This window comes from Dromaius novaehollandiae, chromosome 12 (genome assembly GCF_036370855.1).
Source record: "Dromaius novaehollandiae isolate bDroNov1 chromosome 12, bDroNov1.hap1, whole genome shotgun sequence".
Lineage (NCBI taxonomy): Eukaryota > Metazoa > Chordata > Aves > Casuariiformes > Dromaiidae > Dromaius > Dromaius novaehollandiae.
Window position 1 is genome coordinate 13,460,289 of NC_088109.1, and position 16,135 is coordinate 13,476,423.

The 16,135-nt window shown below is 50.5% G+C and overlaps 1 protein-coding gene across 1 annotated transcript in view; it reads right to left on the minus strand.

Annotated features, from left to right (window-relative positions):
* PODXL2 (podocalyxin like 2) overlaps positions 1 to 16,135 on the minus strand; it is a 33,953-nt gene that overhangs the window by 6,072 nt on the left and 11,746 nt on the right. Inside the window, exons 3-6 of the mRNA XM_026093125.2 lie at positions 6,647 to 7,542; positions 5,478 to 5,552; positions 2,320 to 2,476; positions 644 to 705 (exon numbers count right to left, since the gene is read on the minus strand). Coding sequence (XP_025948910.2) covers positions 644 to 705; positions 2,320 to 2,476; positions 5,478 to 5,552; positions 6,647 to 7,542 — 1,190 coding nt within the window. The remainder of the gene's footprint in view (positions 1 to 643; positions 706 to 2,319; positions 2,477 to 5,477; positions 5,553 to 6,646; positions 7,543 to 16,135) is intronic.

Here is a 16,135-nt window from a genome sequence, read left to right on the forward strand (position 1 = left end):
AAGGGGCAAGCGCAGAGACCACAGCGCTAATTTGCCCTTCATTCTGCCCCCTTCCAAGCTGACCAGGGTTACAAGGGAACATGCGAGGACTAGAGGCAGCCGGCAGTGGAATCTGGCATCGGTTGCTTCTGCTGCTCTGCCTGCCCTCGTGAGGGCACTCCAAAGGAGTGAAACCTGGCATTGCAAGGGAAAGGCATGTGAATGTGTCCTGTCTACTACAGGCGCCTCTTCCAGCCGATTCAGCAAAGGCTGAGTGACTGGAAGCAGCCTGCCAGCATGTTTAAATCAGCTGCAGGGTGAGCAGGGCTGAGTCTGAAGCTCTGCAGCACTGACATGACCACAAGCAATGGTGTAGAAGGGAAGAGACCAAGGATCCCAACAAAATGAACATGTGAAATGCAGCTTCAAAACCAAGCCAGAAAAGTAGGGAGGGAATAACACGCCGTTGCTCTCTTAATGGAAGCTGACATTTGATGATTCTGCAGTTACCAAAGAGGGGAGAAGGGAGTTTGCTGAACGTCTGACTCATCTGTTCACCTGTTGTGGATTCAGCACTCAGACTGAGATATGGTCCCAGTTTTCCAGGTGCTCATTTTAATTGCATAGCCAGCCTGAAAGGATGGATGCAGGCAAAGGCTCTTACCTCAGCTAAGCTCCTCTTAACATCCCCCAGTGCCATAAGAACATCTTTTGTAGGGATGACACCTGGAGAAAAGGAAAGGGAAAGATCAGTGCTGCTCTCTCAGCTCAGGCTAGCTTGGTTAGAAGCACTCATCACAGTGAAATTCACAGCAGGACAGAGGCAGGGGAATACCCATGGATTTTTGTTACTTGGTACATTATGTTATGAGGCTGAAAGAATAAAAGAATTGTAACGGAGGACACCTCCAAATGTTCTTGAAAAGGGAAAAGAAACAGGTGTGAATTGGTGCTAGGGGCACCCAGGTACCATTCTCACAGTCATGGGAGCTTTCAGGATCTGTCTCTGCTCTGGGAGCAGCAATAGCCAAAAAGTCATGGAGGCAGGTGCCGTTGCTGCATGATTCATCCTCCCTGCCCTGACCAGTGCATTTTGACCCTGAGCTGCAGCACTCAAGGTGCTCCCACAGAGCTCCAGGCTCACCTATTGCATCCTTCAGCAGGTGTGTTTTGCTCTGCTGGCAGCCCTAGCACAGCAGTGTGCCTGGCACATCAGCGAGAGGCTGCAGGTGGTGTGCTGTGACAGCTCTGCTCTCAGCAGGACAGTGCTGCAGCCAGGGAGTCACCAGCCCACGCTGAGCATCCCTCCCAGGACCCTCTTTCCCTAACAGCTCCCAGGATGCTCTCTAAGCCAGGAGAGCATGACCAGGCAGGGAGGATTTAAAAGCTGAAGCCCAATTCTCCTTCCCTTCACTTAGCCCACCAACAGAAAGAGGAACTGAACAGAAGCATGGTTCTTCAGAGCAGAAAACACTTCAGTTCCTGAGGTTTCTGAACTCAGGGAAATCTCCCAGCCTAGCTGTGTTGCTGGAGTTCAGACCCATCTTTCTTCTCCAGGAGGGGAGGATGTTCCCTCTTGTGGCTCATAGGTTTACATTAGAAACCCAAACATTCACAAAAGCCTTTTCATTGGCACATGGTCTGGCCCAAGGGGTTGGGAGTGATGCAATTTAGAGCACAGATACAGCAAATATCACTCAAATGTTAGCTCTGTTTTCCTACCCCTGCAGGCCACTTCAGAATACCACTTTTTTTTATACAAGCCATAACATCAACATAAGAGGCCTCCAACACTAAGCAGACAGCAGAAGCACTAGAGAAAAAGCACCCTCTGTACCAGAACAGGATAAAGAGATGACAAAGTGTTCCACCCTGGCCCACCTTTCATTGGCAGCTTTTGTTTCTTTGGGGAGGCACCACTAGGACTGGTCCAGTTTGGACGAGAGTTAAGAAGTGATAAGTTAAGGAGTGAACTATGAGCAGGCTTTCACGTTCTGCTGCAGCAAGGGCCTGTCCCCAGAGAGCGCACAAGCATGGGGAGAAAACTGAGGGATGCTCGTGTCAAGGCTACCCAGAGAAGGAGCAAAGCAGGAGGCAGAGCAGAGAAGTTGGAGCTTGGTGTAAACTGTGAGGGACAAGCCAGGAGGGAGATGAGAAGAACAAGAGGATTATGTCCTCGGTGCCCCTCCATTCCTCAAGTCCAGTTAATACTGGGAATGGGCAACACTGAAGCAGACTGGAGAGCGAAAGCTCTTTCCAACACAACTGAGCATCTCCACTGCAAGGCCCCTAAAAACAGCCTACCCCCCACATCACTAGAGAACTTCTCCCAGCACCTACCCTGCTCCCCTGCCAGTGTCATTAGCAAGTGCTTGTCGTTCTCATTGGGTTTGCTCAGAGAGATCAGCCAGCGGTCCTGCAGTCCATCCGTCTGTCTGGAGAAGGCATCCTCCACCAACGCCAGCAGCTGGGGACCCCTCTCCAACCGAAATTCCTCCTGCCACAAGAAAAGGACCTCAATGAGTGTGTGATGGGAACACAGCACCATGGGACGCTCTGTGACTCTGTGGCCAAGACCTGCAAACCAGCATCACCTGCTTTCAGGTGTGCCCAAACCCAGCACAACACTCCCCCCACATGTCCCCAGGCCGGACTCACACAGTTCTCCTGACACACCAACCCTCCTCCTGCATGCCTGTGGCCATGCACCCCACACCACCCCGAGCCCAGCCCTCAGCACACAGGGATCCTGAAGCAACATTATTTTGCAAGGCAAGAAGGAAGAAGTGGCCATGCTTTCCCCAGTGCCAGGCACTGGGTCAGCAGCAGGCTCAGCTCTGTCTGACATGCTCCAGCCATCCCCTGGCAGGCTCCTTTGCTGCTTTCCCACTCCTGCGTTTCTATTCTTATCTCCAGTTGCCATGCCAACCTGAAGGCCACACAGATGATTAATAAAATGGAGAGCTCTTGTTGCCATGGCAATTTGAAGCACTCGGGGCAAGCACAGGCCTGAGCCGAAAACGGCCTAATTGGAAAAGACACTGATGACTGGGGCCTGAATCACCAGGGTCTGCCAGTGTCTCATCTCATCAGGTTATGGGTTTCGGCAGCGGGAGCGTGCGCGGGGAGGCAGGAGGAGCCGTGCCAGGACACGGCACGCTGCTGCGCGCCTGCGGCTGCTGCTCGCAGCTCACCTCCAGGCAGGCTGGGGCCCCACTGCGGGCCTGCGGCTCCGTTTCAGGGAGGTGGAGGAAGGGGTAGCAGCTTAGCCCATGAGCAGGAGGAGGACAGAAATGAGATGCCTCTAGTTACGAGGAAGCAGAGGTTGCAGAGCACTGATGAATTCTCCTTGCAGGATAAGAAGGAGCTGTGATGGTGCCTGAACACGTGAGCGCACCAAGGTGGAGGTCACCTCCCGATGCGAGGCTCGGTACCGCTCTCAGGTCAGACCCTGCAGTCCTCACTCGAGCAAAATTCCCAGGTAAAGTGAATGGGAGATTTGCCCAGGGACAGACTGAAATGACTGTCTTGGCCAGAGCCCATTAGGAAGATAAATGGGCTGCCAGCTTAACCCAGCAACACAGACATCACCCCTGCGGAGAAGTCGGATGCTCTGAAGAACACTGAAGCTCAGGGTGCACCTCTCTGCAAGGGGCTCCCCATCCTCATCGTCCCTCGGCTTCTCACTAGGACTCAGCACCACATCAGATCGGAGCTTCAAAACATAGGAAATATTCAAGAAATCCCCATTCACCCTAACTTAAACTGCAGGGCTGGCAAAGCAGACTTTCTCTTGCAGCCCCAGAAATCCAAATAACAAAGGCCCAGGATACATAAACCACAGAGCACAAGGGGCAGGCAGAGGGTCGCTGAGCTGCCCAAACAGACCAAATTACCATGGTAGGAAACAAACCACATCAACAGGGGTGGAAAGGAAAAGAGCTTGATTTCAGCTTCAGTCATGCAAAGTGATAACGGGAGGCAGGGAATGGAAGCAATGTTCATGTTAAATATGTATGTTGACAAGTGCCCCTTGGAATAAAGGGAAGGACAGCACAAATCACTCATTTGGAAATGTTTTGAAACATGAAATCAAGTAGAAAAACAGTTCAGTTCTGCCTATCCCAGGGCACTGCCTTCTTTCAGCAAGGCAGAACTGAGGATTCAACAGCAAAGACACAATTTTGTCAAGAGACATCTGCATTTCAGCTCTCACCATTCCAGTGGTTTAAAACATGGCAAGTGCAGATGACCACAGGAAGGGAGCTACTACATACTATAAAATTAACAAGCATTTAAACTGCAGAGATAAGAGAAAGAATGGCGATGACTAGGACACAGAGGAAACAGTGCAGCGGGATTCTGATTTTCAAGGACTAATTTTCTGAGTTGCAACTGTAAATTGCAACAGAGACACTTAAAACTCCCCAAAGGGCAAACTGGTCTGCTTAAAGTCAGGAAGCTAATGGAAAGAGACGGACTTTTTCACCTCTCTTTAAGGTAGTCAGCACACTTTATTGTGTGCAGTAATTTCCCTGCCTTCCTTGCCCCTCAAAATTTGCCTTAAAAAAAACCCCCAAACACTAGTGGAAATAGGTCAGTGTCAAAGAGCCACCCTAAGGTAACAAAACCAGCTGCTCACCCTGGTGCAGGAGCCGTAACAAGCAAAGAGAGCAAACACAGGAGGACAGAACGGGGCTCCCGATGCAACATTTTAGTCACAGGCTGCCAGGCTCGCAATCATTTCGTAGAAATACGAAAGGCACCTTGACCCTATGCCTTTCACAACTGTTTTTAAAGTGCCTGATAAAAGGCCCAGCAGAGGTGAATGAGCCCTTTTACCAGAGATACACAAGGGCCTTTGGGCTCCTGAATTAACTGCAGCTTTACGGGGATGGATGGACACGCATTGGATTAGCAGAGCATGTCTGGTTAACAGACCCAGATAACACAGAAGGTAACAGGGTGGGGAGAAGAGGCATTTAAGGAAGATTTAGTGACAGCTGCTTGACACTGAACCATTCACACTGCAAATGGGGTGTCTTTATTCCCCTGAGCCATCAAAGGAAAGTGACTATAACCTAAAAGGAGAGGAAGGAGAAAAGAAGAGGGATGGAAGGTCCCACCTCAGTCCTGCCATATTCCCCATGAGTAACAGGTGCAGCATTAAATGTTCCTGTGTCTCACGACAATCCAGGTAAAGACTGGTAGAGATGGGCAGCCAGGAGTGACAAAACCCAATCTGGGACTGATACATGCTAGACTGAGCAAAATCCTCTCTCCACCCACTCTTTCCCTATTGGGAGAATGAGAAAATTTCTGTCCTACCCTCCTTCTCTCCACAACCTCTATAGGGACTTTGAGAATTAGTGCTTCTAAATTTTTTTTTTTTTTTTTTTTTTTTTTTTTAGGAAAAGCACACAGCAAGAGCCATGCCTGCCTCAGCATCTCTAAGTGATATTCCTCTCACGCCATCAAATCTCTCTGGACTGACTTACACAGTCGATGTTATCTGACATATTCAGGATGATGTAGTTTTTCCCTGCAAGGTTGCTCCAGTCTTTGCAGATTACCTGGAAAGACAAGACGTAAAGACAGCTGAGTTTGGGCAGCGAATGCAGCTCTCCTGCTGAAAACATGGGATATAAAAGGGAGAGGAGCAAGGAAAGGGGCTGCGCTGTACCCCCAGGAGGTGCTTCCCAAAGGAAGTAACTGTCCTCTAACTCTTTGCACTCAGGGGGATTAACTGTAAGCTGAGACACAAGTTCTTTTCGTTTCAGTGCTAGCACACAGGGCAGAGACAAGGTTACTGTGCCAGCGTGCCACAGCCCAGCTTACCTTCTGCCTACATCTAAAAGGACTCGGGTACTCATTGGAAAGCTCTCTCTATCCTGGAGCCTTATTCTGTATGTGACTAGCACTTAACACAGCAGAAAACCTAAACGGGAGCCTCTGTGGTGCTTACACAAACTGGTCAGACAGAGCAGTATTTTGCAGGCAAGACCAGACGTACAGAGGGACTAAATCACTTCCTCAGAGTCCCAAGTACTTTGAGCAGGAAGCAAAACAAAAAACCTTCCCCAGTACTTTCTCACCAACTAACTCCTCCTACCTATCTACCCTTAACCACCTGCCAGTTTGCTAGATTCGTTCACCTTGCACCTCCCCACCCACCAGTTCTCCTAAACTAACATCCTCCCAGATTGCCATACGCTGCTCCACCTGCTCTGCATCTAGCCCTTGCAGCTAACAGCAGCAGCAGCAAAAATAGCACTTGCTTCTCACTCCCTTTCTAGAGGTCCTTGGAGCCATTTATGTCCTGACACTTCCAATAACGCAGGCTGAGGAAACAAGGAGCTTTTGCTGCTGTCTCTGCCCCAAAGGGCAAGCATTTATTAGAAGTGGGATTTTTGTGCAGCAGTTCATGGGGGAAGATGGGAGGGGGGCAGGTCTTTCAACAAGGATCATGGATACCCTTAAGTAGTACTGTGAAAGAACAAAAAACTTCCTCCAAAATTTGTTGGCTAGGGTAGTGAGCAAAAAATGCTATTTAAACTGGTTGGACTTAGGAGGATGGGTGAGATTAAGGGGTTAAACACCTCCTGAGAGAGGAGTATCCAAGTAACTACACTGCAACCTCCCAAACACTCCTCGCTCCCAGAGCTACCTGTGGTGAATTCCAGGGCATTTCTGTTGGCAGCACAGCCACGCGGGCATCCCCAGCCTGCGGTGACAAGCTCCTCTCTGCTGCCACGGTCTCTGTGGCCAACTCTGTGTCATTCCAGGCAAGATCCAGGGCTGGCTCATCAGACCTGTCCCATGGAGCTGTGGAGGAACCGAGGTGCTGGTCGCCACCAGAAAAAGTCTGGGTGTCTGGGGAGTTGCTGCTGGGAGAGGGTGTCCCCACAGGCATTTCCACTGTTTGCTCTATTTCAGCTAGCACTGTGGGCTCCAGCATCTCCCACCCCACTGTGGTCTCCGGGAACTCCTCTTTGGCCAAATGTTCTTCCCCACCAGCCTCCACTGCAGGTTCTGCAAGCTCTGTTCTTGGGGTGGTCACAGTTGGCTCCAAATCTGCTCCCTCAACAGCCCATGTGTCCCCAGCTGTCACCTCAAAGGGCTCTTCTGAAACACCAGCGGACCTCGCAGCAGTAGTAGAAAAAATAGAGGACAGAGGCAGCAGGCCCGGCCCCATGCTGCTCCCAAGGTCTAAGCCTGGAGGAACAGAGTCCTCTTCTTGAATTCCTGCAGCTGCCTTGGTCACAACACCTGGCCTCGCAGAGGCTGTGGAAAACAGGACGGAGAACAAGGAATCCTCTTGGCCCACTGGTTCAGATGATGTGTGCTTCGGCCCGGAGGTCTGGAGGATCTCCGGTCCTCCTTTCGAGTGGTCTATAGGGAGCAGCCCCTCCTCTTCCTCCAGCGTGCTAGAGAAAGGTGTATGTGAGTCCACCTCAGCTGGCTCTGCTGGTGGCTGGAAGGTGGCTGTTTCCCAGGTGTCTTTCGCTTGCGTCCCATTCCCTTTGGGCAGGGCCTTCTGAGAGGCAACAGGGAAGCTGTAGTCTAAAGAGAGATCCAAGAGACTTTGTGTCACAGCCCAAGTACCCAAGAACTCCGAAAGACTGGGAGATGGCCCCATTATACGTGGCTAGCCACTGAGGAGGGTCCAATGGCAGAGGCCCTCTGAGAGTGAGCAGCCTGCCACCAAGAAGAGAAACAATCCCAGCTGGTAAGTGTAGTGCAACTTCCCATGGCCCCCCAAGCTCCCTGCCCTATCCCAGAGAACCCATTTTCCCTAAGGATAATTCACATGTTGATCCTCCCCACTTTTCTGTGCTGAAGATGTTTTCACAGACCTGCTAGCCAGGAGAGCTGCAAACACCACTTAATACTTGGCATCTCTAAGGTGAGGTTAGAAGTGTTACGAATCAAGCTGGGATCCAGGGATTCATTTCACAAAGGGCTTAGACAGATACCGGGTTGAAACAGCAGTCAGCCAAGTGGGAGACACTAGGCAAGAAAAACAGCAGCACAGCAAACCAGATCCTGCTCCCTGGCATGCCCAAGGAGCATCAAAACCTGAATCAACTTGGGCATCTTTGAAAGGCAAGACTTTGGTTTGTGCAGCACTTCATAGCAGAAAAGTCATCTCAAATGTCTGAATTATGAGATTCCCGTGACACTACGGAGCAGTTTTGCTGCAGAGAAACAGGCCAGGGAAAGGAGCTGAATTCGACCTCTCCCTCCCTCCAATTTCAGCCCCTGGGTGTTCTGTGGCTCTGACCACTGCTTGCTGCATGTGACCTTGCTAGGAAAACACAGGTACTGAAGGAGAAAATGCACCTCACAAATACAAGGTCAGAGCAGGCAGTGGTTTCTTGTGGGACTGCAGTGAAGAGTAGTCCCAGGATAAGGAGAGCCTCCGTAAGATCAGATACATTAAGCTGGAACTCAGCAGAGTTCCAGCAGGCATAAATCGGTCTTCATCTTTCTCAAGAAACTGCCTGTATCCGAGCAGCATGTTTCAGGGGTTTGCATCCCAATTAACTCCTTTACTCCCCAAGATGAGCACAGCACATATTCTGATCAAGAAATGGAGAGAAGAGGGTCCCTCCGCAGCCAGAAATGAGCACCCCGCCCAGGTTTTGGTTATTAATAAGCAACTATCTAAAATCCCCAACGCCTCCATCCCTTCGCCTGTCTGCCAAAGCAGATGCTTCACTGAGCACTGTGGGCAGCAGCCATCCGGCTGTCTTAGAGAGATCCGTGTGAAGGGTCTCTGCACCCACCCCACCCCAAATCATCGCTTGCGACTGCCGGATTGGGTGCCAAGCTCCCAGGCGGGGAGGGCCACGTAGACAAACACTTCCATTGCCTTGGATATTCCCTGGCAACCAGGACTGCCCATGCTGCTCTGGCAACCCAGCCCCTTTTCTCCCCTCCCCGTCTTTCCAGAGCAGAGAACCATCCTGCTCCCTCCGCCCCAGCAGATGCACAAAGATGTCCCTATTCACCAGCAAGCAGCTTCCCTAATCCACCACCTCACTCCTTTTACAGCGTCAGCAGCTCCCTCCACGTGCTGCCCAGGGATGAGCTTTACATGCCCCTGACACAGCTGCTGACCTTCAGGGCGGTCATATAGCAACTCTCTCCCAACTCAGGCTGCAAACAGGCCACTGAGATCTACTGACCACTACGGGCAGATCCCCCCTCTAGCATATGTCTGCTTTGCTGCTGTGTTTTACTAGAGAGCACCCAGCCTGACCAAGATTCATCTCAGCCCAAGGATCCTGAGGATTAAAGGAGATAATTGGTACCCAGCAGCCTCCCTGGTGATGCTCTATTGGTGACAACCGAGGCGGTAAGAGCAATCACCTACTGCAAAGGCAGAGGAAGACCATCGCCCTCCCGCTACCTGGTGCTGGCCTTCCCAAAAGCCTTCACCGACAGCTACGTGTCCCGGTATTTGTAGAGAAGTAGTCACCTAGCTAGACAGATGCTGGTTAACAGCAGGAATGGCCACAGATCGCAGGATTGAGGACATTAGGTCAGGACCCTCTTCCAACAGATGGTGAAGGTTTAATGCCTCTCCCTGGGCTCTTCTGCTCCTCCTGGCACTGGGAGGCTCGGGGATCGCACTGAACACACTGGCCTCAGCAGGAACTGCAGGAGCCCTGCCTGCCCTGCTGCCCTGTGGGCGAGGAGGGAGGGAGATACTGATTTCCCCCTGTCAGATGGGACATTATGTTAAAGGACCAGTGATCTAGTCTGCCATCTCCTGTGCCTACAGACATGCTCAGCTTTTCTCAGCTCCTCTGTACCTCCACCCCCCCCCCCCCCCACTTCTTCCCAGTAGGAGGAGGGCAAGAATTGGCAGCTGGGCACAGCAGAAAAATTGACCAGGCAAAAAGAAGCAAGAGGTTTGCCCCAGGGGAGACAGAAATGCTCCTGACCTGTCAGGTCTCCTTCGAAGTTGTGCAGTCACCCTTTCCTTAAAGTGCTCTGTCATGGATTAGCTAGATCCCAAGGGAAAAAGCCCCCTGTGGTTCAGCCATGCCACCTTCCATGAACAAGATCTAAGGAAGCCCAAGGGACCGCCGCTGCCGGCAGTGACCGAAGCTCAGGGAGAATCGATCCCACACTCCCCAGTAGGTGCCTGTCTCACAAGGCAGCTGAAAACTGAAACCTGAGCTGCTTCTCTGGGGCGATAAGTCAGCGAGGTGGAAGCAGGCACAGCAGCCCCCATGCTCACTGCTAATTGATTTAACATTCCCACTTGCCACCAGCCTCCCCGCTGTCCTGTGTGCTAATCTGGGAGCATCCTCCTCCCATCTGGCTCAGTAAGACCCCATCAATTATAACCTCAATTCCCCTCAAATCTTTCAAGGACTGTTATTCAGCTGCTCACCTCACAGATGGGGCAAGATGCAAAATTCAGTGATTGGCCTGGAAAACGCTGAAACTCAAGGCATTTTGGTTACAGTTGTGCTGCTTTGTGCTCCTTAAAATGAGGACCTCTCTGTATAACTCAGTTCCCAAGGGCGATTCAATCACTTCCCAAGTTCAGAGGTTCAGGGATGATGATTCAGCCCCTTCCTCCAAACTGTCTAGGTAGGGACTTCGTTCCTGCCTGGAATTGTCTTCCCATGGCCTCACTTCCAAAGAGAGGGTATTCACCAGCTTTGGAAGATCCAGTCTCTTTAACGCACTCACATTTTCTTCTAGTTTACGTGCCCCTTCCACAAGTCAAAGGAATTTTTGCACCCCATCCATCTCCTTGCTATGACCCCAGCCACAAAGCTGACCCCAGCATCTTCTTCCCAAAGATCCTTCCAGACAAGCTGGTTTCTGTCACTCATCTGTGTGCGATCCAGAGCTAAAAGCTGCTTCTTTGGGGAAATCTTCTCAACATTTCCCTCAATACCCTTTCCCCCCGGGCTCTAGGGCAACTCAAAGAACATTTCCCATTTTTAGTGACCCCTTCCAACATTTAGCTAGCAGTTCTCCTTCAGTGAGGGGTCTACAAGACCCTGCAACCCACAGGCCCACCTGGCTGTCCTCTCCCTTCAGCAGACCCTCTACAACTGGCTCCAATGCCCTTGGCATGTGGAAGTGAATGCACAGACCTTCCCACCATCCTAGACCAGAGCTATCCAGTCCCATCCCCACCAGTTTTTGTAGAGTTTCATGAGAAATAGCAAGCATGGAACAGGGAGGCCAGATTAACTCAGGTGACCCCTGCTGCAGAAGTGAGACAGGGTTTTACATTAAAGGAGATGGATATTACATAGTTGGCTGCAATGCCAGATTTGTCAGGCTGGTTTATCAACTCATCGAATTTCAGTGAGGGAGCAGAGAGCTGCCAGACAGAAGGGTGCCTGGGAAGGGAGCAGGTAGTAACAGCACACATCACCAGCTCCTTCCCTGCCAGGATCTGCTCTGCCAGTCTCCACTGAGATCAGCAGTAGGTTGGACCACAACTAAAACACGTGGATACACACAGAGATGTGTGCCTGGATGTGGTACCCCTGCCAGCCACAAGCAAAAGCAGCCAAGCCACGATGCAGCCAGCCCCATCAGAGGCAAATGGCTCAGGAGAGCTGCCCTCTGGAGCCATGAGGCCGTCTCAGTATCCGGACAAAGCAGTCCGGTAGGGATGGACCAGACTAGTTCAGCAGGCAGCCACGACCTCCATGCCTTGTTCTCTCCCAGAGCTTCACAGTCACATCATGCCTTGGGAGTCTGGTTCACCAAAACAAAATTCCACACCTCAACCTCATCTCTGTGCAACCACATCCTTAGCTACATCCCCTTAACGCTTTCTACTTGCACCAATATTACTCACACTGCAACATCTAGCTGCCTTCAGCCCCCCACTGGCTTTTCCCTTCCAAGCTCTCTTGCAAAGACCCTCAGGCACTGTTTTCCATAAAAACCATCTCACACAGCCCTCTTGCCACTCAAGGCCTGCCCTTTATATCTCCCGGCAGATCTAGGTCTGGGTTGCGCAGATTCATTTCCTTTGGCTGGGGGGATGAGCTGCTCTGGGAGAGGTGAACATGAGCTACAACCCTCTGCAAGAGCTGTCCTTTAGGCTGTATCCTGCTCTCTCTGAAATCAATACCAAAACTTCCCTGACACCAGATGGGCCAAGACTTGGCACTTTGCCAAAGCACAATTCCCCAGCCAGACATTTAATTCATTACACTTCTATTTCTCTATCATTCAGAAGAGCTGGTCTCAGTCACTGCCCTGCAAGGTTCCCTAGCCTGTATTTGCCACTATTACCTGTTTAAAGTGACTGTGACAGCTCAGAATAAAGGATGACCCTCATCATTTTTAGTACACATAACATGACCATAAGGTCTTTATTGGATTAAAGTAGATCATGTTAACCAGTGATTGAATTACTGATAACTAGAAGGCACAGTAATAAAGACATGCCCATTCCCGGGCTCCCATCGTAACAACAACACAGCTTGCTAGCACCATTATACTACACTACCTATCATATTCATGAAGCACAAGGTCCATTTTACCACTGCTGCTTAAAGTGCAGCCTGTCCTGGGGTGTTATCTGCTCCACGCTGCAAAACAGCAAGCAGTGAGGCTTACTGCAAAAAGGAGTACTACACCTGATTGAAATTGCAGGGGGATTTCACAGAGGCAAAATGTAATTACCAATACTGGCACTGAGCCAGTTTGGGTTAATACCCCAACCTTCCAGAAGAGCTAGGAGAAGTTACTATCTGGGATTTCAAGACATGTCCACACACACACACAAGAAGAGAGGTCATAGTTAAAAGAAGATACCCCAGGAAATAAAGTGTTAGGTCTCACCTATGCCTGGCAGTTGCTACAGATGGAGACTGGGCACTAATTTGAAGGGCTATGGCTGTTCCCAAATAGCCCCAACACCTTTTTCCTGCTCAGTGTAACCTGCCAGAGGCCAGAACGAGTCACCCCCACCCACCCACCGAGTCAGTGATACCTATGTCAGAGTAATACCATGCCCAGAGAAAACCTGATTGTCACAGGTCAGCCTTTGCCAGCAATGGCTTGTCCCAAGACAGATCACGTAATGCGTCAGTGTACATTAAATCGGGGCGTAAACAAGAGGCATCCCGGGAGCTGAGCTCAGGCAGGGGACTGCTCAGCACTAAGCTTCTTATGTAGACAGTCTTTACCAGGTGCTTCATTTCATTAATGCCTGGGTTGAAGATGGTATTAAGAACGGCAGATCTGCTGTCAGTCTGGATGAAGAGGAGCAGCTTTCAGTAGGGCTGGAGGGACTGGGATCTCTCTGACGACAGAGAAGTAAATCATCAAGGAAGGAAGGGTATCTCTCTGCCAAAGAAGAGCTGAGGGTGGGAGAGATTTTATCCCACTAGCTGGTTGGAAAGCTTACTTTTCTTTGAATGCAGTGCTTCTGCTTGTCTGTCCTGCTATCCCACATCCTAACTCTCCCGGGAATCCCTTCTACTAATTACCATGAATACTTAAAAGATTACGATTTTTTTTTCCTCCAAAGTGCCACATGCCACCCTAGTGAATTCCCAACTCACGAGTCTAGATTTGACAGCTCCCAGCACAGCTATGCCTTGGTCTTCAAAGGCACAACCTTGGAGCTAGTAGAGCAGTAAGGAAGTGAGCTTCCATGCCAGCCCACCACCATGTCAGAAGATGTGATGATGCACTCCTACCCCTTGGGCAAGGGAAGAGACAGATATATGCCTTCCCTCACCAGCCTCTCCCAAGCCTTGGATCAGTTTTTGGGACATCCCACTTTCCACTAATGATTATGCTGTCTCAACCCAGAGCCTTGGTTGAAGGAGGAACGCGAGGGGCACTGGGTTCTGACTGAGCCAATGGGGAACACAGAGATGCGCAAACCAGGGACTACATCAGGCTGGATGCACCACAGTACCTCCTTTACCAAAATCAGAGATGAGAGAGACAGGGAAGTTGCACCTGGCAGGCACCTGCAGCCCTGATGACTCCCTTCTTCTACCCCTAAAGCTAGAAAGGATGTCATGTCTCTGGCCCAGGAGATGCACTGGGCTAGTAAGAAATGAGGGAGGAAGGAGGGAAAACCTCCAGGCAAAACAAGATGGGAGGAAGGGAAAGGATGGCAAGAAAGGCCAGACACAAGTCCTTGCAGCTCCCCATCTCCTCCTAGGGTTGACCCCAGCTCAGGCTAATTTGAGATGAAGCAGCCAAACTCAAACTACAGCCTGAGCAGTTTCTGGATTCCCTGGAAGTCCTGGAGGAGCAGGACACAGATGTAGCAGGTTCATAGCTCCACTGACCTGTCTCTTGCCTGAAACGGGAGTTACCCCGCTGCTTCTTTCTCTAATGATATAGCACCCACACACCCACCAGACCAGATCTATCTTTTCCAGATTCAGGTCCACTGGGTAGCAGCTGTGCATGAACAGCAAAGCCAGGGCATACCAATGGGTTAGCACACAAGTGTGCACCTCTGTGTACACTCACACACAGAACAAGACAAATCCCAGGATCCTTTCACAGGCTGGCACTCACTGATGTCAATACAGATTTACTGTTCTGTAGCATAAAACAGCAAAAGCACATTATTCAAGGGAACCAGAGCCCCAGGCTGAGCTGTGTCCAGCCAGTGCGAGTTCATTCTCACTTTTCTCACTTTCTAATGGACTAACAGGTGGCCCTAGATGCCACATGTTTTCCAGAAATATTTTTAAAGGATGTTTGAGTGCACTTAAAAAAAAAAAAAAAAGACAAGACAAAAAAAAGTGCAGCAGCAGCTGCAGAGTGTTATTACTTTTTATCTCCCACAGCCCGCTAAGTCGCACAAAGGCAGAGCAGGTTCTCCACACAGACTTCAGTGGGACAGGAAGAAGGAGAGATGACTAATATAGCTTTGAAATCTCAGGAGATCTGGTCTATCTGCAACAAGACCCTCAATCCCAAGCCCAATATCTTTAAACGAAACAGGGAAAGAAGCCCAGTACGACATGTCTCTTCAAAGCAGGGAATTGTCTCTCTCTAGGAGTATAACAATCCTGTTTTGTGCCTTGATTGATACAAGGTCTCAGAGCTGCGCCTGGGGCAGAGCTATCAGCTAGGCCAGCCTATACTCCACCGTCATTTGGAGAGAAAGCCTACATAAGGCGAACTTATACCTTACCCTTTTTTTCTTTTTTAAATAACAGCTGTTTGAAACTGTTTAATGGATTTACACTTTGAAAATAACCTAACAGATGTCATTACACAGTTCCACAAGGTATCACATGGCATCTGTCACACATGCAGCAAGTAAGATCCATTGGTCGAATGCACCTCTCTCATGCACAGACTTTGCATGACAGGAGAAGGCTGCCCAATTTAGGGATGCTATTACAATATCTTTTATTGTAAAATGACACACAGCAGGTTTCTAATTAAATTTTAAGTAGAAATGTGCTCCCAGCTGTTGAATAATTCAAACTGTTCTATTAACCAAGGTTCTGAAATGCCACTGAGAAGTGAGCCCTGGACACAGCAGCGGTCAGGGAAAAGCCAGTGCTTGGGAGTGCTGTAGAGGTTAGGTGGGCAGGAGATAGGGCAGGGTACATGTAAAGGACAGCTGAAAGCACACATCTGTTCGTGTTGGAAAGCACTGCAGGCGAGAACGGAAGGAGAGAGGAGCATGTTCTGCATACAAATGGAGCGAGGCACGTGCAAGAGGCGAGGCTGGTTTGGTACCCAGCGCATCTCGCTCTCAATGCACAAGCACATGCTGTTCTCCAAGTCACGTCCAGATCTGTGAGTGCATGCAGGTGCCTGCTGGCACACAAATAAAAGCGCCGCTGAGCACACTGCCAATGCGTGAGAGCAGCTAAGGCTGAGCCTGTCCCAAGGATGCGCCAGTGGGAACAAGTGCCATCCACCACAAGCATCGCTGCAGAGCCTCCCCACAGCCAGGCCTGCAAGTGCCCTGGGGGCCGCGCAAGCAGCAGGGCAGCAGCAGTGGCCGGGCAAATTTAACAGCAACGCTAGCAAGCAAGGCGCTTCAGAGACCTAAGCTGGGATGGTCCTCACCCCACGGCCTTGCAGAGTGCACGCCATGCCCCAGCGGGCAGCCCGAGTCGTAACGTTGCCAATTAGTGTGCCGCAGCAGCTCTCAGCCCTGCAC